Source organism: Lithobates pipiens, unplaced genomic scaffold, assembly GCF_037356315.1.
Source record: "Lithobates pipiens isolate NorthernLeopardFrog02 unplaced genomic scaffold, aLitPip1_a1.2 Scaffold_8, whole genome shotgun sequence".
NCBI classification, from domain to species: Eukaryota; Metazoa; Chordata; class Amphibia; order Anura; family Ranidae; genus Lithobates; species Lithobates pipiens.
In genome coordinates, this window is record NW_027507903.1 from 671,801,387 (window position 1) to 671,826,821 (window position 25,435).

The window sequence follows — 25,435 nt, forward strand, 5'->3', positions numbered from 1 at the left end:
CAAAATGTTATAACAAAATATGAAAAACATATTTTTTTCTCATTTTCACTCTTTTTTTTTTTTGTGTAGCTAAAAAAAAAAAAAAAAAAAAAAAAAAAAAACAACAGCTGTGATTAAATACCACCAAAATAAAACTAAATGTGTGTGAAAATTTCATCTGGGTTCAGTGTTGTATGACTGCGCAATTGCCAACTTCCCCAAGAGCAAATGTCTGGTTTAGTAATAATGCTAAAGAAAATACAGAAATATATACACTTCCTCTTTGCGTCTGTGGTGTTTGTTAGTTCCCAAAACCAAAATGTTCTAAAACGGGCAACTCCTATTGAAGACACGGACTCTGCAGGGCACGGAATCGGGATTGTCCGCAATGAGGAGACCTGAAGATCTGGAGATGGAGTCAGGTAGGTCAGAGATGTGATCATTGATGGATAGTGACGGAGGTGGGAATCCTGGCAAGAAAGTGTAGTATTATTAAAGGGGGTGTAATCAATGAGCTCCTCTTATTTTCTCCTTGTTTGCCTGGGAAAAATTCCAATAAAAAAGTTGTGTTATGTTTGTCAGGGGTAAAAAAATAAAAAAAAACTCTTCTTGATCCTACCAGTGACATGATTACAGAATTAGTCCGGTAGAATAAAGACCAAAGTCGATCAAGTTCACCAATTAGAGAAGATAAATAAATATATAAATAGAAATATACAAAGCTCTATAATACATTTGATCCAGAGGAAGGCAAAACTATTTTTTTTTTTATAAAAAGCATGGTCCAATATGCCCCACCAGGGTAAAAAAATGTTCCTGAACCCACAGGAGGCAGATAATTCCCCGGATTTACAATCTCTGGTGTTATTGCCTATACATGTTAGTAAGCATATACGTAGTTACATAATAAGTTCTGGTTGAAAAAAAGGCCATTTAGTTCAACCAATAAAAGCGGGGGGCAAAAAATAGTTAATTCTATTCCACAATTTCACAGCTTTTACTGTGAAGAAGCCTTTTCTGTATTTGGAGATTAAGTCTCTTTTCCTCCAGACATAAAAAGAGCCCCCCTCTCCTCTGACCTTAAGGTGAATAACTCAACACCAAGTACACTATATGGACCACTTATGTATTTATACATGGAGATCATATCCCCCCCTTATGTATTTATACATGGAGATCATATCCCCCCTTATATATTTATACATGGAGATCATATCCCCCCTTATGTATTTATACATGGAGATCATATCCCCCCCTTATGTATTTATACATGGTGATCATATCTCCCCTTATATATTTATACATGGAGGTCATACCCCCCTTATGTATTTATACATGGAGATCATATCCCCCTTATGTATTTATACATGGAGATCATATCCCCCCTTATGTATTTATACATGGAGATCATATCCCCCTTATGTATTTATACATGGAGATCATATCCCCCCTATGTATTTATACATGGAGATCATATCCCCCCTTATGTATTTATACATGGAGATCATATCCCCCTTATATATTTATACATGGAGGTCATACCCCCCTTATGTATTTATACATGGAGATCATATCCCCCTTATGTATTTATACATGGAGATCATACCCCCCCTTATGTATTTATAGAAAAATAAAAAAACGTGCTTGCCTAATCAAAAAGAACCGAACAATCTGCAATACCCAAAAATTATACTACATTCACAGAATCAAGAAAAAAGAAGTGGGCTGCGCTAAAAGTTATGAAATACTTAATCAGTGAAAATTGAAGTGAAACTATCCAATCCACAAAATATTAATTATCTCCCCAATGTTGTATAAGAATATGTGCAAAAAATTCATATAAATAAATACAAAATAAATTATCTAAACAAATCTGACCATAAAAGTATTGTTAAAGAGGGATTTCACTGTGAAAAAAATAAAAATTATTAAAAGCCAGCAGCTACAAATACTACAGCTGCTGACTTTTAATAAATGGACACTTACCTGTCCCAGGGTCCAGCGATGCCGGCAGCCGAGGTCGATCGATCGCTTGGCTCTCGGCTGCTGCAGCCACCATTCTAGGTAAGGGAATTAGGAAGTGAAGCGTTGCGTCTTCACTTCCCGGTTACCTACTGCGCATGCGCGAGTCGCGCAGCACGATAGGAATTGTCCGCGCTGTCTCTGGGACCCGTGTGCATCCCAGCAGACAGTGCGCAGGGACAGGAAGAGGCATAGACTCCGATGGGAGTCTATGCCTGGAAGTGGGTGCAAATACCTGTCTTAGACAGGTATCTGCACCCCCCTCCCCCCTGAAAGGTGGCAATTGTGACACCGGAGTGGGGGGGGGGGGGGGTTCAGATGAGCGGAAGTTCCACTTTAGGGTGGAACCCCGCTTTAACTCAAGCGTATAAATATAAAAAATTATTCAACTTGAACCATAATAGATCAATAGAAATAATGACTCTACTAAAAGTTCATCAAAAGAGTCCCAGACAAAAAATAATACAATCTTCCACAGTGAAGAGAGAGTGAAGTAAATCCAAAAACATGTGTCATCTGTGGAAACCAGAACCTCCACCACAGTACACGCTGCCGCTTACCAGATGTTAGTGGTTCTTTATTACAGAGAACCACAAAACACAGATGGCTATTTCCCCCATACATCCCCTATACATGGAGATCTTATCCCCCCCCTTATGTATTTATACATGGAGATCATATCCCCCCTTATGTATTTATACATGGAGATCATATCCCCCCTTATGTATTTATACATGGTGATCATATCCTCCCTTATGTATTTATTACATGGAGATCATATCCCCCCTTATGTATTTATACATGGAGATCATACCCCCCTTATATATTTATACATGGAGATCATATCCTCCCTTATGTATTTATACATGGAGATCATACCCCCCTTATATATTTATACATGGACATCATATCCCCCCTTATGTATTTATACATGGAGATCATATCCCCCCTTATCTATTTATACATGTAGATCATATCCCCCCTTATATATTTATACATGGTGATCATATCCCCCCTTATCTATTTATACATGTAGATCTTATCCCCCCTTATGTATTTATACATGGAGCTCATATCCCCCCTTATATATTTATACATGGAGATCATATCCCCCCTTATGTATTTATACATGGAGATCATATCCCCCCTTATGTATTTATACATGGAGATCATATCCCCCCTTATATATTTATACATGGAGATCATATCCCCCCTTATGTATTTATACATGGAGATCATATCCCCCTTATGTATTTATACATGGAGATCATATCCCCCCTTATGTATTTATACATGGAGATAATATCCCCCTTATATATTTATACATGGAGATCATATCCCCCTTATGTATTTATACATGGAGATAATATCCCCCTTATATATTTATACATGGAGATCATATCCCCCTTATGTATTTATACATGGAGATCATATCCCCCCTTATGTATTTATACATGGAGATCATATCCCCCCTTATGTATTTATACATGGAGATCATATCCCCCTTATATATTTATACATGGAGATCATATCCCCCTTATGTATTTATACATGGAGATCATATCCCCCCTTATGTATTTATACATGGAGATCATATCCCCCCTTATATATTTATACATGGAGATCATATCCCCCTTATGTATTTATACATGGAGATCATATCCCCCCCCTATGTATTTATACATGGAGATCATATCCCCCCTTATGTATTTATACATGGAGATCATATCCCCCCTTATGTATTTATACATGGAGATCATATCTCCCTTATATATTTATACATGGAGATCACATCCCCCTTATATATTTATACATGGAGATCATATCCCCCTTATGTATTTATACATGGAGATCATATCCCCCCTTATGTATTTATACATGGAGATCATATTCCCCCTTATGTATTTATACATGGAGATCATATCCCCCCCTATGTATTTATACATGGAGATCATATCCCCCCTTATGTATTTATACATGGAGATCATATCACCCCTTATGTATTTATACATGGAGATCATATCTCCCTTATATATTTATACATGGAGATCACATCCCCCTTATATATTTATACATGGAGATCATATCCCCCTTATGTATTTATACATGGAGATCATACCCCCCCCCCCCTTATATATTTATACATGGAGATCATATCCCCCTTATGTATTTATACATGGAGATCATATCCCCCCTTATGTATTTATACATGGAGATAATATCCCCCTTATATATTTATACATGGAGATCATTATCCCTCTTATGTATTTATACATGGAGATCATATCCCCCTTATATATTTATACATGGAGATCATATCCCCCCTTATGTATTTATATATGGAGATCATATCCCCCTTATGTATTTATACATGGAGATCATATCTCCCCTTATGTATTTATACATGGAGATCATATCCCCCCTTATGTATGTATACATGGAGATCATATCCCCCTTATGTATTTATACATGGAGATCATATCCCCCCTTATATATTTATACATGGAGATAATATCCCCCTTATATATTTATACATGGAGATCATATCCTCCCTTATGTATTTATGCATGGAGATTATATCCTCCCCTTATGTATTTATACATGGAGATTATATCCCCCCCTTATGTATTTATACATGGAGATCATATCCCCCCTTATGTATTTATACATGGAGATCATATCCCCCCTTATGTATTTATACATGGAGATCATATCCCCCTTTATGTATTTATACATGTAGATCATATCCCCCCTTATGTATTTATACATGGTGATCATATCCCCCCTTATGTATTTATACATGGAGATCATATCCCCCCTTATATATTTATACATGGAGATCATATCCCCCTTATGTATTTTGAGCTGTGTGCAGATATATCATTACAATATCTGCTGGCTACTTTTCTTGTTTGGTCCCAGTTTGAGTTATGATTGAGCTCCTATCCCTTGTGCTATCTATTGATATCTGGGCATGTGGATGTCCTCCGGCGATGCTATAGGATGCTCAATTTCTGTTCACCAGAAACCAACCCCCCCCCCCCCCCCAAAAAAATATATAAAAAAACATTTTTTTCCCTCCGTTTTTGGCCGATACGTATTCTTCTACATATTTTTGGTATAAAAAAAAATCGCAATAAGCGATAATTGATTGGTTTGCACAAAAGTTATAGCGTTTACAAAATAGGGGATAGTTTTATGGCATTTTTATTAATACTTTTTTTTTTTACTAGTAATGGTGGCGATCAGCGATTTTTATTGTGACTGCAACAATATGGCGGACACATCGGACATTTTTGACACATTTTTGGAACCATTGTCATTTATACAGCGATCAGTGCTATACAAATGCACTGATTCCTGTGTAAATGACACTGGCAGTGAAGGGGTTAACCAGGGGGTGGCAGTGTAGGGTTTAAGTGTGTCCTAGAGGCGTGTTACTAACTGTGGGGGACATTGCTGTGTGTTAGTGAACACTGATCTCTGCTCCAATCACAGGGAGCAGAGATCAGTGTCACTTGTTGCTAGGCAGAACGGGGAGATGCTGTTTACATTGCGGGTATCCCCGCGGCAATCGAGTGGCGGAAAACTAACACTGCAAATCACCCTGAACACACCATCCCCACCATAAAACATGGTGGTGGTAGCCTTATTGTGGGGATGTCTTTCTTCATCAGGGACAGGGAAGCTGATCAGAGTTGATGGGAAGATGGATGGAGCCAAATACAGGGCAATCTTAGAAGAAATGCTGTTAGAGTCAGCAAAAGACTTGAGACCGGGGCGGAGGTTCACCTTCCAGCAGGACAACAACCCGAAAACATACAGCCAGAGCTACAATGGAATGGTTTAGATCAAAGCATTTCTATGTGTTAGAATGGCCCAGTCAAAGTCAAGACTTAAATCCAATTGAGAATCTGTGGCAAGACTTGAAAATTACTGATCACAGACGCTCTCCATCCAATCTCTGACAGAGCTTGAGATATTTTGCAAAGAAGAATGAATATAAATGTCACTCTCTAGATGTGCAAAGCTGGTAGAGAAAGGCGGTTCCTCAAACTATTGACTTCGGGGGGGGGGGGGGGGGGGGCGCCATACAAATGTACCCCCCACACTTTTCACACATTCATTTGTAAAAAAAAAAAATTGAAAACCTTTTATCAGTTTCCTTCCACTTCACAATTATGTGTCACTTTTGCCGCGTACACACGTAGCGGACTTGCCCACAAACGGCACTTTTTCAGCGGACTAATACGGCGTACTAAGTCCGCCGGACTATCCACCGTACTTTTGAAATGAACGGACTCGCCCACACATGCGGAGGAAAGTCCGCTCAATTTGAGCGCGTCTCCAGGTAGGCGGGGCCCGTGAAGGAGACGTCGCTGGCCCCCCACCTGGTATGGACTTAAGGGGGAACCCCCAACGCCGTAAAAATCAGCGTGGGGGTCCCCCTTAGGTCCACATCAGAAGATAGGGTTGTCCGGAAAAGAGGCCCTTGTCCTCATCAACATGGGAACAAGGTGCTTTGGGGTGGGGGGGCCGCGCGCCGCCCCTTCCCCAAGGCACCCCCCCATGTTGAGGGAACGCGGCCTGGTATGGCTCAGGAGGGGGGGGGGGGGGCGCTCGCTCATCCCCACCCCCTTTCCTGGCCGGCCGGGTAGCGTGCACGGACAAGGGTCTGATGTGGACCTGGGGGGGACCCCCACGCCGATTTTTTTTGGGTTCCCCTTTAAGTCCATACCAGGTGACGGGGTCAGCGACGCATCCTTCGCTGGCCCCGTCTACCTGGAGACGCGCTCAAAATGAGCGGACTTTTCTCCGCGCGGGAAAAGTCCGCTCATTTCAAAAGTACGGCGGACTGGCATACCAACGGCCGGACTGTCCGCCGAAATGCAAGTCCGCCGGGAAGATTGGAGTGCAAAACTACTTTCTAAGTCCGCCGTACCTTGGGGGTAAAAAAAGTCCGCTGGAGGCTACACACGGGGGGATTGTCCGGCGGACTTGTGTTTGCCGGACTTTTCCACCCGACTGTTTGATCGTGTGTACGCGGCATTTGTGTTGCTCCATCACATAAAATCCCAATAAAATGCATTTATATTTTTGGTTGTAACATGACAAAATGTGGAGAATTTCAAGGGGTATGAATACTTTTCCAAGGCACTGTATGTTTTGTTTCTCCTCTATTTAGGACATAATATGTCTTATTCCCTTTGATGTTTTCAATCATGCTCTAATAACATTTTTGTAATTTTATATACATTTGTTGATGGTTATTGGTGCCTCAAAGCCTCCCCCATGGTTGTATTTTTTTTGTAATTTATCTATTAAGGCCCATACACATGATCAGACTTTTTGACAACAAACATGCAAATTAGCTGTTTTAAGGCAACATCCGACCATGTATACGCTCCACTGGACAAACTTTTTCGGGTTTTCATCGGACTTTTGTTGGCTGTGCGAACGGACAAACTTTCCAGCAACAAAAGTCCGATGGAGCAAAGTCCGATCGCGTGTACAGAAAACCATCGGACTTTTGTAAAAGTACAAACAGGCATGCTCAGAACCAATGCCAAAGATCAGATAACAATACAGAAGTTGACCAAAGGTGGCGGAAAAGAGCTGAAAAACCACGTGATTTGGTGAAAGTTGGCTGAAAAAGTCCTGCTGTGTGTATGCAATACAAGTTCACAGCCGACACCCTTTGTACAAAAATCCACGGGAAAGTTTGTACAAAGTCCGATCGTGTGTATGAGGCTTTAGGGTTGACACCTCCACCAATGAGATCCTTAAGCCTCATACACACGATTGGACTTTGTACAAACTTTCCCGTGGATTTTTGTACAAAAGGCGTCGGCCCTGAACTTGTATTGCATACACACAGCAGGACTTTTTCAGCCAACTTTCACCAAATCATGTGATTTTTCTGCTCTTTACCGCCACCTTTGGTCAACTTCTGTATTGTTGTCTGATCTTTTGCATTGGTTCTGAGAATGCGTGTTTGTACTTTGTACAAAAGTCCGATGATTTTGCGTACACACGATCGGACTTTGCTCCATCAGGCTTATGTTGTCAAAAAGTTTGTCCATTCACACAGCCAACAAAACTCTGATGAAAACCAAAAAAGTTTGTCCGATGGAGCGTACACACGGTCGGTTGGATGTTGCTCCAAAACAGCTAATTTGCATGTTTGTTGTCAAAAAGTCTGATTGTGTGTACGGGCCTTTAGGCAACATCCGATCATGGGTACGCTCCATTGGACAAACTTTTTCGGTTTTCATCTGACTTTTGTTGGCTGTGCGAACGGACAAACTTTCTGGCAACAAAAGTCAGATGGAGCAAAGTCCGATCGTGTGTACAGAAAACCATCGGACTTTTGTACAAAGTACAAACATGCATGCTCAGAACCAATGGCAAAGATCAGACAACAATACAGAAGTTGACCAAAGGTGGCGGCAAAGAGCAGAAAAACCACATGATTTGGTGAAAGTTGGCTGAAAAAGTCCTGCCGTGTGTATGCAATACAAGTTCACGGCTGACGCCCTTTGTACAAAAATCCAAGGGAAAGTTTGTACAAAGTCCAATCGTGTGTATGAGGCTTTAGGATCTCATTGGTAGAGGTGTCAACCCTAAGGCTTCATACACACGATCGGACTTTGTACAAACTTTCCTGTGGATTTTTGTACAAAGGGCGTCGGCCGAGAACTTGTATTGCATACACACGGCAGGACTTTTTCAGCCAACTTTCACCAAATCATATGGTTTTCTGTACACACGATCAACAAAAGTCTGATGGAGCAAAGTCTGATCGCGTGTACAGAAAACCATAGGACTTTTGTACAAAGTACACACACGCATGCTCAGAACCAATGCAAAAGATCAGACAACAATACAGAAGTTGACCAAAGGTGGCGGTAAAGAGCAGAAAAACCATGTGATTTGGTGAAAGTTGGCTTAAAAAGTCCTTCTGTGTGTATGCAATACAAGTTCACGGCAGACACCCTTTGTACAAAAATCCACGGGAACGTTTGTACAAAGTCTGACCGTGTGTATGAGGCTTTAGGGTTGACACCTCTACTAATGAGATCCTTAAGCCCCATACACAAGATCAGATTTTTGTACAAAGGGCATCGGCCGTGAACTTGTATTGCATACACACAGCAGGACTTTTTCAGCCAACTTTCACCAAATCACGTGTTTTTCTGCTCTTTCCCGCCACCTTTGGTCAACTTCTCTATTGTTGGCTGATCTTTTGCCCTGGTTCTGAGCATGCGTGTTTGTACTTTGTACAAAAGTCCGATGGTTTTGCATACACATGATCGGACTTTGCTCCATCGGACTTATGTTGTCAAAAAGTTTGTCCGTTCGCACAGCCAACAAAAGTCAGATTTAAGGCCCGTACACACGGTCGGACTTTTTGACAACAAACATGCAAATTAGCTGTTTTGGAGCAACATCCGACTGTGTGTACGCTCCATCGGACAAACTTTTTCTGTTTTCATCGGACTTTTGTTGGCTGTGCGAACGGACAAACTTTCTGGCAACAAAAGTCCGATGGAGCAAAGTCCGACCGTGTGTACGCAAAAGCATCGGACTTTTGTACAAGGTACAAACACGCATGCTCAGAACTTATGCAAACGATCAGACTACAATACAGAAGTTGACCAAAGGTGGCGCTGGAGTCATTGAACGTCCTCTTTTGATGTGGCGTCCGTACGTTGTGACGTCACCACGTTCGTGTTTGTTGTCAAAAAGTCCGACCGTGTGTATGCAATACAAACTTGTGGACCACGCCCTTTGTACAAAAGTCCACGGAAAAGTTTGTACAAAGTCCGACCGTGTGTATGAGGCTTAAAGCCTCATACACACGATAGGACTTTGTACAAACTTTCCCTTGGATTTTTGTACAAAGGGCATCGGCCCTGAACTTGTATTGCATACACACAGCAGGACTTTTTCAGCCAACTTTCACCAAATCACGTGGTTTTTCTGCTCTTTACCGCCACCTTTGGTCAACTTCTGTATTGTTGTCTGATCTTTTGCATTGGTTCTGAGCATGCCTGTTTGTACTTTGTACAAAAGTCCTATGGTTTTCTGTACACACGATCAGACTTTGCTCCATCGGACTTTTGTTGCCAGAAAGTTTGTCCGTTCGCACAGCCAACAAAAGTCTGATGAAAACCAAAAAAGTTTGTCCGATGGAGCGTACACACGGTCGGATGTTGCTCCAAAACAGCTAATTTGCATGTTTGTTGTCAAAAAGTCTGATTGTGTGTACGGGCCTTTAGAGCATATCTGATATGTGTGGATCTCTGATGGGAAGAATATTGAGTGGAGAGTATGCATTGCTCTCATAGTGCTACATTATATCTGAATATCCTCCCTGAAATCTACAATATTGATAAGAAGGTCTATGCTTCTCTGCAGAGCAATTTTGTGAGGAAAATATATATGCCAACACGTGTGATCTTGATGTACAGAGGAGGAAGAACACACCAAAAGCCAAAGGTAAGTTATTATAACGAGGGGTATCCTCTTCATTCATTATAAACAGCTGAGGACCCGAGTCTCCATTTATAGGACAAATGTCTACTAATATTAATATTGCTATACTGCCTCTATAAATCAGAGCAAATCACCTCTAAAGCCGCGTACACACGGGCGGACTGTCTGGCCAACTTAGTCCGTCGAAACACATTTCAGCGGACAGTCCGCTCGTGTGTGGGCTTCAGCGGACTTTTTCAGCGTGCAGTCTGGCGGACTAAGTATTTCGGAATTTCCGTAATATTGTCCGTCAGACTTTGGTTTCAGCGGACAATCCGCTCGTGAGTAGGCTAGTTGGACGGACTAAGTATGGCGCATGCTCAGAAAGGATTTACACGGCGAAAGGTTGCATTGCTGTGTCTTGGACTTCCTATTTCTAGTCCCGTCGTACGTGCTGTACACGTCATCGCGCAAGCTTTCAGCGGACTGTTTGTTCATCGTGTGTGGTCAAGTCCGTTCATTCGAAAGTAGGACAGACTGTCCGTCGGATTGTCTGACGGACTAAGTTGGCCATACAGTCCGCCCGTGTGTACGCGGCTTAAGCCCTTGTACACACGGTCGGACATTCCGACAACAAAATCTGTCGGAGTTTGTCCGACGGATTTTGTCTGAAACTTGTGTTGCATACACACGGTCGGACAAAGTTGTCGGAAAATCCAATCGTACGTAACGTGGCAATGTTATTTCATTACGACGGGACTACGTTCAGGCTAATAGCCAATAGCTTTGGTCTAGTAATTTGATCTGAGCATGCGTGGCACTTTGTCCGATCGGAATTCTCTACACATGATTGGACAAAGTCCGATCGGAGCATTTTGTCGGAAAGTTTTATAGCCCAGCTCTCAAACTTTGTCCGTTGGATATTCCGATGGAAACAGTCCGATGGGGCCCACACACAGTTGGATTAACCGACAACATGTGTACAAGGGCTTACTATATCTGTATAGAGGTAATAGGAGCCAGCATCTCATCGGTTGTTATGTTTCAGTATAAATTTCACACCCAAATACAATATATTGTGAGAGTGAGAGCCCCGGTCTCTGTGAAAATTAGGGTAAAATGGACGCAGGACTCTCAAAGAGGCAGTTTGAGAAGTCCCAGCAGAAGATTGGTGAAGCATAGAAAACTAGGCTTTAAGTCTTCTCTGGAATTTGTAAGTCTGGATTGGGGATGGAAACTTGAAGACCTCAAAGAGCATTGGGAGGGATGGAGTCTTCAGTCTTGTGTTCGGGATTTCCAGAAGTTCTGCAGGTTGTGAGTGTATGTCCAGGTGCACACACTCATTATAAGGCAGATCTGAACATAACTCAGGAGGGAGGGGTGCTACAGTTTAACAACCCAGCCAATATCCTTGAGACGGCACTCCATGTGGGAGAGGTTCCAGGTCAGTGGACTGAGAGAGTTGGGCCAGCTGAGAGAGTCGGGGAGACCATAGCTGAGACAACTGGAAGAGAGAGTCTTGGGGACCAGAGGGGACTGTGAGTCTTGGAGGAGTGTGAAAGCCTGGAGTGTCAAGAGAACCCCTTCATAGAGGCCAGGAGTGGGCCTGCGCAGCTTTGTACTGCAACCAAGGCTGAGCGAGCCTTGAGAGCGAGGTGGCTTGAAATTTTTGTTTGTGTTGTAATTTTTGGGATAAGAACCCCTGTGTGGGCAACCCATGCATGTATGAACTTTCATTTTTTGTTACTTTCAATAAAAGTGGGCTACCACGCCCTTAAACTGAAGTTCCTGTTGACTGTGAACTCACCTACCACTGAGCCAGACACCCCCCCAATATCAAAATATATATATATATATATATATATATATATATATATATATATATATACACACACAGTGAGGAAAAGAATGATTTAATCCCCTGCAGATTTCATAGGTTTGCCCAATTACTACATTTCTTTAATGGGCATCACTAAATGGCAGACCGCGGGCCAAATGCGAACCGCGTCACATTCCCATTCGGACCACCGCAGTACCGCCATTTAGCAACCCCCCCCCCCCGCCGTTGATCTGTAATCCTCACAGAGCCAACAGTGGGAGCCGAGACAGTTCTGGATGGAGGGTGGAGCTGGTTAACAAGCAGGTGATTGGTTGCTTCATCTTAGCAGCCAACCACCAACTTGCAACACCCACCCTCCATCCATATATCCTGTGCCTCCCTCTGATCTTCAGTCTGTGTAAGGTAAGATGGTGAGGTAGGTGGCGAAGTTACAGGAAGTGAGGACACTAGTATGAAAAGCTGAATAGGAGGTAAGCAATGTGTTTGCTGACAGGGCTGGCCCAAGACATTGCTGTATTGTGCTACTAAGAATTAAATTCTGCCCCCCACACCAAAAACAAACCCCATCACGCCCACCAAAGGTCCCCACATCCATTTTTGTATATTATGAAGGGGTGAGAGAGAGAGGTGGGAGTGAAAGAGAAAGAGAGGGGATGAGAGGGGGGTAAGAGGGAGGTGGGAGTGAGAAAGAGGGGGGCTGAGAGGGGCTGAGAGGGGGTGAGAGAGAGAGTGGAGTGAGAGACAGAGGAAGGCTGAGAGACAGGGGTGGAGTGGGAGAGAGAGGGGTAAGAGAGGGGGTGGGTGAAAAAATGTGTGTGCTGACAGGGCTGGCCCAAGACATTGGGCTGTCTGGATCCAGTAGTAAAATTCTGCCCCCACCCCCCCAAAAAAAAATTACACAAACCAAAAGACCCCCCCATCCATATTTGTTTATCATGAGAAGGGCAGGGGGTCAGAGAGAGAGTTGGGCTGAGAGGGGGTTTGAGGCAAAGAGGGTGAGAGAGTGTGGGTGAGAGAGAGAGGAAATGAGTGTAAGAGAGAGGGGGTGAGAGACAGAGGGGGGCTGAGAGAGGGGTGGAGTGTGAGAGAAGATGAGAGCGAGGGTTGGGTGAGTGAGAGAGTGGGGGTGAGTGTAAGAGAGAGGGAGTGAGTGAGAGAGGGGGGCCGAGAGACAGGGGAGTGAGACAGAGGAGTGAGAGGGGTGAAAATGGCTCAAGGGGCAGTATGTTAGGCACTCTGCCCCCCCCCCCCTCAAAATTCCGCCTGAGTCTGCTCCCTCTCATCGGGAGCAGCGATCAGTGTTGTGTCACTGCTAGCCCCTCCCCCAGACAGTTAGAATCACTCCCTAGGACACACGTAACCCCTTTCCCGCCCCCTAGTGGTTAACCCCTTCCCTGCCAGTGAAATTTTTACAGTAATCAATGCAATTTTATAGCACTGATCGCTGTATTAATTCCAATGGTCCCAAAAAATGTGTCAAAATTGTCCCCATGTGTCCACCATAATTTCACTGTCACGATAAAAATCGCTGATCGCCGCCATTACTAAAAAATGGCTTAAAACTATCCCCTATAACTATAATTTTTGCGCAAAATAAAAGCTTATTTTACCAAAAATAGGTAGAAGAATAGGTATCGGCCTAAACTGAGGAAAAAAAATATATATATATTTTCTGGGGATATTTATTATAGCAAAAAGTTAAAAATATTGCTTTTTTTCAAAATTATCACTCTATGTTTGTTTATAGCGCAAAAAAATAATAAAAACCACAGAGACAATCAAATACCACCAAAAGAAAGCTCTATTTGTATAAAAAAAAAGCACGTCAATTTTGTTTGGGAGCCACATCGCACGACCGCGCAATTGTCAGTTAAAGCGAAGCAGTGCCGAATCGCAAAAAGTGGCCTGGTCATTTGGCAGCCAAATGTTCCGGGGCTGAAATGGTTAAAGTGGTTGTAAAGGCAGAAGGTTTTTTACCTTCATACATTCAATGCATGAAGGTAAAAAAACGTCTGTGTGCAGCAGCCCCCCAAACCCCCTTATACTTACCCAAGCCCCCTCTTGATCCAGCGATGTCCAGGAGCGCCTTGCCTCTCTGGGTACTCAAAATCCTGATTGGCTATTGGCAGCAGCAAGAGCTATTGGCTCCCGCTGCTGTCAATCACAGCCAGTGAGCCAATCAGGAGATAGCGGGACCAAACCGCGGCTCCGTGTGTGAATGGACACAGAGCAGAAGCTCAGATTGGGAGCTCCCATAGCAAATTGCTTGCTGCGGGGGGGGGGGGGGGCACCCAAAAAGGAGAGAGGAGCCAGGAGCTCCAGCGAGGAACTCGAGGAGAGAAAGATCCAGGCTGCTCTGTGCAATACCACTGCACAGAGCAGGTAAGTATGACATTTTATTTTATTTTAATGAAAACAAAAATGAAAGCTTTACAATCAATTTAAGATTTCTTGGCTGTCACTTGGCAACTCGAAGTTTCAGCTCCCTCCATACATTTTCTATAGGATAAAGGTCTGGAGACTGGCTAGTTTTCTCCATGACCTCAATGTGCTTCTTCTTAAAGTGATTGTAAACCTCTGATTGTGACTTTTACCTATAATACGGCTTACCTATAGGTAGTGGAAATATTTCCTAAACATGAGCTGTTTAGGAGATATTTGCTGTACACTCCCTCTGTTTCCTCAGGTATATATCACTAATTTACTATCAGATATATCAGTCTGGATGTCACACCACTTCCTCAAACTCAATCTATCCAAAACCAAACTTAGAATTTTTCCTCCCCCATATGCCCCTTCCCCTTCCCCTGATCTCTCGGTCAAACTCGATGGCACAACTATAAGCCAATCCCCGCATGCCAAGGTTCTAGGTGTGGTCCTGGACTCTGAAGTCTCCTTTAAGCACCACATCCAATCACTGTCCAAATCTTGCTGCCTCAACCTCCGCAACATCTCCAAAATATGTCCCTTTCTAACCAATGACACAATAAAGCTCTTAATTCACTCGCTGATCATCTCTTGCCTTCTCATTGGCTTACCTCTACATAGTCTATCACCTCTTCAATCCATCATGAATGCTGCCGCCAGACTCATCCACCTTACCAATCGCTCGGTGTCTGCTACTCCTCTCTAGAGATGGCCTTGCGGTTCGCCCGGCGGTCGGTTCGCGGTGAACTTTGCTCGTTCGCGATTCGCCAAACCAGTGGACTTCTGGTGCTGTGGACATATTAATTTACATTGTGAAGAACTTCGACCCATGATACATCCATCATGGGGTACAGGACAGCCAATTGAGACATTTCAGCACATGGACATAACCCCTACCTTATAAATAGACCTGATCTGGCGGCCATTTTACATTCTGTCTTTTGTCAGTGTAGGGAGAGGTTGCTGTGTGGCGCAGGGACAGTCAGTCTAATCAGTAGCTATTACTATTAGGTCCACAAAAGTCCTTTTAAGGACTGGTATAGGTGTACAGTACATAGGGTTGTAATAAACGTATAATATACTTCCTTTCAAATATAGAAAGCATATTATAGTGGACTGCATGCAGTGCTGACCGATTCTGCAGCTTTCATTTCTCTGTGTAGGGACAGTTTGGTGTTTGGAGCAGGGACAGTCTGCAATTCAATAGCTACTAGGTCCACAAAGGTCCTTTGAAGGACTGGTATAGGTGTACAGTATATAGGGTTGTACACGTATAATATACTTTCTTTCAAATATAGAAAGCATATTATAGTGCACTGCTGTGCTGCTGACCGATTCTGCAGCTGTCGTTTCTCAGTGTAGGGAGGGACAGTTTGGTGTTTGGAGCAGGGACAGTCTGCAATTCACTATCTACTAGCTATTCGTTAGATGTTCATTTATTCTCTCCCTCAATTCTCTCGTCGTGCAGCCTACGTATTGGAATGAGCATGGGCACTCCGGCATGTAGGTTACATACTCCGAGTTGCATGTGATAAGGGGATGAATTTTGAAATGTTGTCCAGTGGTCACAGATTGGAATTCTGTGATTTTTTTTTTCTAGGTCCTCCTGGTCCTGGTTTTCTGGTCAATATAAATCTGTGCTGTTACCTTTAACTACTTTAATTCCACCAAGTAAACCGGCCTATTGAAATATCCAATTGAGGTGTATTTATCTCATTGTGGTCACCATTATAAGAAAAAATGTCTGAACCGAAGGTGTCGGATGTCGTGTAGGACTTGCAGGGTCAGGGCAACCAGTGGGGTACTGATTTAACCAGTGGCTCTTATGAGGGTACCGCTACACACATGTCATAAGGTACACAATATCATATACAGTGGTGTGAAAAAGTGTTTGCCCCCTTCCTCATTTCCTGTTCCTTTGCATGTTTGTCACACTTAAGTGTTTCGGAACATCAAACCAATTTAAACAATAGTCAAGGACAACACAAGTAAACACAAAATGCAATTTGTAAATGAAGGTGTTTATTATTAAAGGTGAAAAAAAATCCAAACCATCATGGCCCTGTGTGAAAAAGTGATTGCCCCCTAAACCTAATAACTGGTTGGGCCACCCTTAGCAGCAACAACTGCAACCAAGCGTTTGCGATAACGTGCAATGAGGCTTTTACAGCGTCCTGGAGGAATTTTGGCCCACTCATCTTTGCAGAATTGTCCTAATTCAGTTACATTAGAGGGTTTTCGAGCATGAACTGCCTTTTTAAGGTCATACCACAACATCTCAATAGGATTCAGGTCAGGACTTTGGCTAGGCCACTCCAAAGTCTTCATTTTGTTTTTCTTCAGCCATTCGGTGGTGGACTTGCTGGTGTGTTTAGGATCATTGTCCTGCTGCAGAACCCAAGTTCGTTTCAGCTTGAGTACACGAACAGATGGTCGGACATTCTCCTTCAGGATCTCTTGGTAGACAGCAGAATTCATAGTTCCTTTTATCACGGCAAGTCTTCCAGGTCCTGAAGCAGCAAAACAGCCCCAGACCATCACACTACCACCACCATATTTTACTGTTGGTATAATGTTCTTTTTCTGAAATGCAGTGTTCCTTCTACGCCAGATATACTTGGACACACACCTTCCAAAGAGTTCCACTTTTGTCTCATCGGTCCACAGAATGTTGTCCCAAAAGTCTTGGGGATCATCAAGATGTATTGTGGAGAAATTGAGACAAGCTTTGATGTTCTTTTTGCTCAGCAGTGGTTTTCTCCTTGGAACTCTGCCATGCAGGCCATTTTTGCCCAGTCTTTTCCTGATGGTGGAGGCATGAACGCTGACCTTAACTGAGGCAAGTGAGGCCTGCAGTTCCTTGGACGTTGTTGTGGGATCTTTTGTGACCTCTTGGATGAGTCGTCGCTGCGCTCTTGGGGTAATTTTGGGCGGCCGGCCACTCCTGGGAAGGTTCACCACTGTTCCATGTCTTCGCCATTTGTGGATAATGGCTCTCACTGTGGTTCGCTGGATTCCCAAAGCTTTGGAAATGGCTTTATAACCCTTTCCAGACTGATAGATCTCAATTACTTTCTTTCTCAATTGTTCCTGAATTTCTTTGGGTCTCGGCATGATGTGTAGCTTTTAAGGATCTTCTGGTGGACCTTACTGTGTCAAGTAGCTCCTATTTAAGTGATGCCTTGATTGTGAACAGGTGTGGCAATAATCAGGCCTGGGTGTGGCTAGAGAAATTGAACTCAGGTGTGGACAACCACAGTTATAGTATGTTTTAACAAGGGGGGCAATCACTTTTTCACACAGGGCCATGATGGTTTGGATTTTTTTTCACCTTTAATAATAAACACCTTCATTTACAAATTGCATTTTGTGTTTACTTGTGTTGTCCTTGACTATTGTTTAAATTGGTTTGATGTTCCGAAACACTTAAGTGTGACAAACATGCAAAGGAACAGGAAATGAGGAAGGGGGCAAACACTTTTTCACACCACTGTACTTGCTGCATCAATGTGAACAATGCATGCTCCTAACAGTGAGACCAGATAGTAAATAGGCAAACCACAACACCTAGGGCGAGCATAGGCGCACACCAGGATAAGACAGACGAACAGCACAAACGGTTAATGGACCAGCGATCCTATATCGGGTGCAAATGAACACAGAGCATAATTAACACCAAGGCACTGAGTATGTAATAGTGTAATCATAAGCGCAAAGGCCTATCCAGTTCTAAACCCCAGTATATAAAGATCACAACACACTTACTGAGTTGTAAACATAACATGCGGATCAGATGGTGATCATCTGATATAGAGGATACCGGGGACCGCACAAAGTTCCTGGAGAGGCGGAGAGCAGTTAGGATGCAATGGACTTGGCTGTGTGTGGTGCACGGGGGACCTAACACGAGTACACGGCTCTACTGGACTCTCCTGACATCACGGACACCCCAACGGGAGGAACTGATCAAAGGCCCTCTGAGAGTCAGCAGGAACATCATTGAAAGGCCATGGCGGGGTAATCATCCAAAAGCGTTACTGACCTTTTTATAATAAAGAGGTCCAGTACTGCTTGACATCTGTAGGACTCAACCCAGTGTTATATTTTACATTACCTCGGAACCTTCATAACCCGGCTTACCCGCCCCCTCCCAAACCTTGTCCCTCTTAACAAACGACTGGACAGATTTTGGAGTAAATGGCCATCAGGCCTAAACTTTTTATTAACCAAAATATAATCTTTAATAAATACCAACATTTAAATACGGTAAGAAACTTTCCCAGCCTTTCCAAGGGGTCATGGGTACGTAGCATCACAACATAAAATGGTCACTGCCAACAACTTCAACTGTAACCTCTTGACCTCCAGACGGCAACCCCTGTCTCAGAGGCTATAACCAACTGTAGCAGTGACCTACCCATTTTAAACCCTTCCAGGTCAAACCCTTGTAACCTGGAAGTACCTACAACCACTCCCATCCCATGGATGGGTACAACAGGCCTTTTTACCTGTACCTCACTTCCTCATCTCAAGCCCCCAGAACCGCCCAATGAAACACACTATCACCCGAGACCGAATCCCCGTACCAAACCAGGGAGGGTGGGTGGGGATTGCTTCCTCCTCCGCTCTCCAACTGCTAGCACTGTCCCTGCTAGCACGAGATGGACGCAGTGGCTCCGCCCCCTGGCTCCGCCCAACGGCGACTGTGCAGTCCAGCACATGTCATGCCGTCCCTGCGCCTACCTCCCCCTTGTGGATGCTAGCTGCGGGACTCACTGGTGTGCTGGAAATTATAAGCTTCTCCTATAAGCAAATAATTTCTTTGCGCTTAAAAGCACAAATACAATGTATAATTCCCGGGAAAGCACGCTTGTATATCTCCAAGTAACACAGACAGACGCTGGTATCACACTTGAGCTTAGCAGAATCCTCCCTAGGATGAGCAGCTCCCTTTATTTATATTGTAAACATGAATAAGAAAGGAAGTTGGTGGCTTCAGAATCAGCCAGACACTTGTATTATTTCAAAAGAACCAATCACACACATGTATATATTCAAATAGAAATACAGTAGTGATGTGTGCAGATGGTTGTGTGCAGAGCCATGTGGCAAGCGTCCTCTGAGACCCAAAGGGTCTCAGAATTTGAACACTACTTACATGGCTCTGAACACAACCGTGTGCACACTCCCACTGCTACCAATGACGCAAGCCGTACTCTATCATTGCTCAGTGGGCCATAATTTTGTATGGTTATGCTATGGTTCCCATGTACGCAGATCTGCTTACTAGGAACGTTAATGCAGTCACTAGGGATGAGCCCGGTGTTCGATTCAAACTCATGTTTATCGGCCGTTCGTCAGTTCGTCCGTTTATCGAAACCAGAACTTTGTGGCCCGTTCGCATCAAATTTGTGTGATACGAACGGCCCACAATGCACTGCGCCACTGTTACAGTGGGTGTAGTGTGCCTCCTGCACAGCATACACCTGAATCTACCCCCTCTCATTGCTGGTGTTGTGTAATTGATTTGTGCAACACAGGCATCTGCCTAATATTCAGTCAGTGTAGTGTGCCTCCTGCACAGCATGCACCTCAATCTACCCCCTCGTTGCTGGTGTTGTGTAGTTCATTTGTGCAACACAGGCATCTGCCTAACATTAACATAACATATTTTGGGTGCAGGGTTCCCCTTAACCACTTAAGGACCGCCGCATGCCAATGTACGTCATTACAATGGCATGTACAGGCACAAGCACGTACATGTACGTGCTTGCCTTCCAGCGGGTGGGGGGGTCCGATCGGACCCCCTCCCACTGCATGCGGCAGTCCGGTTCGCTTCAGGAGCGATCCGGGATGAGGGGATGGCCGTTGGTTTCTGGCCATCCCCTCTCAATCGCTCCTGGCGAATGAGAAGCTCCCTCCCACTGTGTATTGTATACACAGGCAGGGAGGAAGTGATGTAATTCTCCTCGGGACGGTCTTATTGACCGGACTGCGAAGAGAAGACAGAAAGTAAGTGCACCAAACACTACACTGACACTAAATAACACATAGGCACACAAACCACCCCGATCACCCCCCCGATCGCCCCCCGATGTCCCCCCCCGAGTCACACTGTCACCGATTGCAGTGATCATTTATTTACTGATCACTGCATTCAGTGTCAGTTGTAAAAGTAAAAACTGTCAGGGCAGTTAGTGTTAGGTCCAGGGTAGCCCCCTACCACCCCCCAATAAAGATTTAATCCCCTGATTGCCCTTAGAGTTAACCCTTTCACCCCCTTTTGCCAGTGTCACTAAGCGATCATTTTTCTGATCGCTGCATTAGTGTCGCTAGTGTCGCTAGGTAGCTAGTTATTTTTTTAGGTTCACCGCCAGGTTTTTATAGCGCTAGGTACCCCGATATACTACCCAATAACAGTTTTAACCCCCTGATTGCCCCTAGTTAACCCTTTCACTCCCTTTTGCCAGTGTCACTAAGCAATCATTTTTCCGATCGCTGCATTAGTGTCGCTAGTGTCGCTAGGTAGCTAGTTATTTTTTTAGGTTCACTGCCAGGTTTTTATAGCGCTAGGTCCCCCGATATACTACCCAATAATGGTTTTAACCCCCTGATTGCCCCCAATTAACCCTTTCACCCCCTTTTGCCAGTGTCACTAAGCGATCATTTTTCTGATCGCTGCATTAGTGTCGCTAGTGTCGCTAGGTAGCTAGTTATTTTTTAGGTTCACCGCCAGGTTTTTTTTTTTTTTTAATTTCAATAATTTTTATTGAATTTTCAGAAAATAACAGAAATCGTAAAGAACAAAGTCATATATTCAATATCTGCCATACAATGAACCGCTATTATGAAATAGTTGCTTATATTGGCAAATCTTTGCATAGAAAGTAAGTAAAGGAATAACTCGCTCATGTATTAGGCAAGAGATAACCCCCCATTCCCTCACAGGCACCCCAATGGGATCACATTGTACCTGAGAGGGAAGGGGCCTCTCACCCTACAATTTAAACATTACTAATAGCAAAAGAGAAAAAAAATATATATATATATATAAAATAAAGAAAGAATACATACACAACAGGAAATGTACAAAAATGGGGAAACAAGTGGGGCAATCTGAGAATACACGGGGTGCAAACCTCAAGTGGCACCAGGTAGCCAAGAGAATTGAAAGTTTAATATAGATATAATTTCTACAGACGATGTGAACTTTCACTTCCATTAGATGAAAATCTTGGATAGATGGTGCCCTTGCAGATGAATAAGAGGGAGAGGAAGGAGTGATGGAAAGGAAGGGAAGGGGGAGTCACTTTATGCAAATATCAAGGGCAGATATAAATGATAGGTACACGTACATGGTATGGCTTGAGGCATGAAAACACGTTATCATTCTTTAACCTTTAACCGTACACCGTGGGTGTGAAAGCCATAGTTTCCATTTGGTCCTAAATGATATGATCTTGAGATCAGTGATAGCTAATAGTTTCTCCATCTCGCACTGATGGTTGAGAGTAGTTACTGCATCAGTAAGGGATGGAGATTTATCCGAGTTCCACAGTCTAGTGATAGTCAATTTAGCTGCTAGCAAAAGATGAGTAAGTACGGTTCTGGTATTGGATGGAAATTCATGTATTGTGAGGTGAAGCAGAGCGAGTTCAGGGGAAGGATCTATACGTGTATCGCTTTTTTCAGATACCAACACAAAAATTTTGTTCCAGAAGGATCGCACCGATTTACAAGACCACAAGATGTGGAACAAAGTGCCTACATCACCACAATCCCTCCAACATAAGGCCGTGCGGTCCTGACAAAATTTACTCAATCTGTAGGGGGTGAGATACCAGGAGTGTACAACTTTTTGAAACAGTTCCCAATGATTAGCACATCTAGTAGAGGCGTAAGTGGTAGAAAATGCTGATTTCCAGTGAGTGTCAGGAAACGATTTACTCAGGACTTTTTCCCATTTGGAGATAGTAGTAGTTTTAGAGAAAGAGTCGTGGAAGGTATAAATACCATAGAATAGGGAAATTCCTTTAATGGAGTTACTAGGATCCTAGAGTAACTTATAGAGTGAAGAAGGCAATGACAGGTACAACGGTAATGGGCGCTTCAGTAGAGTAGAAATGAATAAATGCGTATATAGGAGAAATAAGCTGATGTAGGGAGAGAAAATTTGGTGATTAAATCGTCAAATTTGTATAGGGACATTTCATGGTATAAATCTTTGACAAGAGTAATGCCTTTGGAGATCCAAGGTTTCAAATCAAGGTACGGAATGAAGTCATAAAGAACCTCAAGCGGGGTAGACAGTTTACATAATGGCTGAGTAGATATGGAGGAAACATGAAACTCCGACCATAAGGTGGTGGAAATCTGGATAGTGGGAATATGGGAGGGAGGTACACGAGCCCCTAGTTGAATAGCTATCAGGGTTGCCTTGAGATTTCTATTAGGGTTATCACCGGCTTCCATGGAATTCCACGTTTTGTGTTCGGATGGGGACCACCAGTATTTAAGTTGGTCCAGGACACACGCTTTGTAGTACGCCAATACATTAGGGGCACCCATGCCCCCAATTCTCTTATGTTTTAAAAGGATAGTAATAGAGCACCTGGGAGGTTTACGATTCCATATATAGTGATTAAACGTTGTTTGGACTGAGGAAAGAAAGGTGCGGGGTATAGGGAGGATTAACGTGCGAAATAAATAGAGAAGTTTGGGGAGGATAATCATTTTAAGTGCTGCTATTTTCCCCGTGGTAGATAGACCTTGAGTATGCAGATGTGACAATTGTTGAGGTAATGTTTCTAGAAAGGGTTTAAAATTATAGTTAAACAATTGAGAGGTCTGACGGGTCAAATTAATACCTAAAAAGGGTATAGAGTGAGTGGCCCACTTAAAAGGGAATCGTTTGGATAAAGTAGATTTCATGGCCACTGAGACGTTAATATCAAGAATTTGGGATTTTGTGGCATTCAATTTATAATAGGATACAGCACTGAAATCCTGCAGCAGTTGTTGAGTTGCAGTCAACGATGTCAAGGGGTTAGAGAGTATAAGCATTACATCATCAGCGAATAAGCTGATTTTATGCTCTTTACCAGCTATAGACATTCCAGTTATTTTAGGATGAGATCTGATATGCTCTGCTAGAGGTTCCATGAGAAGTGTAAAAATTATTGGGGAAAGGGGGCACCCTTGTCGTGTCCCGTTGGTAATGTGTATCTGTTTGGAGGTGATCCCAGATGTAAGTACCGTGGCCGAGGGGTTGGAGTAGAGAGCTAATATAGCCTTTTGTAACCACCCTGCGATTCCGAAGGCGTTGAGCACTGCCTGAAGGTAACCCCATTGGACCCTGTCGAATGCCTTCTCCGCATCCAAAGATAGAAGCAGAGAAGGCACCCGAGAGGATCCAACCTGTGAGATTAAGTTGAGAAGATGTCTAGTGCCGTCTGGGGCCTGACGACCAGGTACAAAGCCTACTTGGTCCGGGTGAACTAGATAGGGAAGGACTGATTGCAATCTAGTTGCTAAAAGTTTGGCATACAGCTTTACATCCGTATTAAGAAGGGAGATAGGTCTATAGTTAACTGGGCTAGTGGGGTCTTTGTCAGGTTTAGGTAACGTCACAATCACCGCTTTAAGCATATCAGTTGGAAAAAATCCCGAGGACGAAGCAAGATTGAAGACTGATTGTAGGTGCGGGGCAATTTCTGTAGAAAGGTGTTTATAGTACTCATTTATAAAACCATCTTCTCCAGGAGACTTACGGTTGGGAAGTTGGTGAATGGCCAAACAGATTTATTGTGTAGTAAATGATTGAGAGATGGAGTCAATTTGATCTTTAGAAAGGGTGGGTAGTTTTAAATCCTTTAAGAACCCATCAATAAGTTTTGGAGATGGTTGAGGAGTAGACCCGTCATTGCGAAGATCGTATAACGTTTGATAATAGTCCGCAAACACATTGGCTATATCTTTAGGATTGGTAACAGATTGTTTGGTAAGTGGATGGGTAAGAGTGGCTATTCTTCTTTTTTTTTGTGTAATCAGTATTTATTGCAATATAACAGAGACAGAAAAACAATACAGGTCCAACATCACATTGAAGTGCAATATTTAGCGGCCTCAAAAAAGGCCACTCCAGTGCTAGAGTAACATCATGTAAGTTGAACATTTAACCAGACTTAAAGAGAGAGGTCTTAGAGTCATAAGGAGAAGGAGAATGTCTTGGGTGTATACATAGCAGGCGGGCTGGGAAACCCAGATAAGTGCCAGGGTAAAAGGAAACAATTACCTCAACCAATAGTGGGTCAAAATCCGGCAGACAGAGACCAGAGAAATGGACACCGTCCCGGCACCAGGGTAGAGGGGGGGGGCCCCAACAGCCGCCAGCTAACCACCCTCCACCGCCAGCGCATCCCGGGAGCCGGTGTCACCACAGAGGGTCGGCCGGAACGCCTCCCTCCGCCAAACTTAGAATTTCTTGCCTGGCAGCCCAAGCGTCAAAATAGGGATCCCAGCCCACCACCTACCAGCTTCGGCAGCTCAGGTTACATGACATTCTGACCCAAGAAAGGTAGAAAGATGGGGAAGAGGAAAAGGAAAAGAGAAAAGGTCAGCAGAGGGTAGAAAGGAAGAACGACAGGGACAGGAAGAGAATAGGAAAAGTAGGTCCATTTACCTGAGTAT

General features: G+C 43.5%; 1 protein-coding gene across 4 annotated transcripts in view; it reads left to right on the forward strand.

Moving 5' to 3' along the window:
* The first annotated feature begins 272 nt into the window (after positions 1 to 272).
* The window catches only part of LOC143961947 (CD209 antigen-like protein C), a 321,050-nt gene continuing 295,887 nt past the window's right edge, over positions 273 to 25,435 (forward strand). For 3 of the 4 annotated variants that reach the window (XM_077471285.1, XM_077471289.1, XM_077471286.1), the window contains exons 1-2: positions 273 to 401; positions 10,423 to 10,503. In XM_077471285.1, coding sequence (XP_077327411.1) covers positions 368 to 401; positions 10,423 to 10,503 — 115 coding nt within the window. In that variant the 5' untranslated portion in view covers positions 273 to 367. The remainder of the gene's footprint in view (positions 402 to 10,422; positions 10,504 to 25,435) is intronic. The other variant, XM_077471287.1, reaches the window with a different exon arrangement.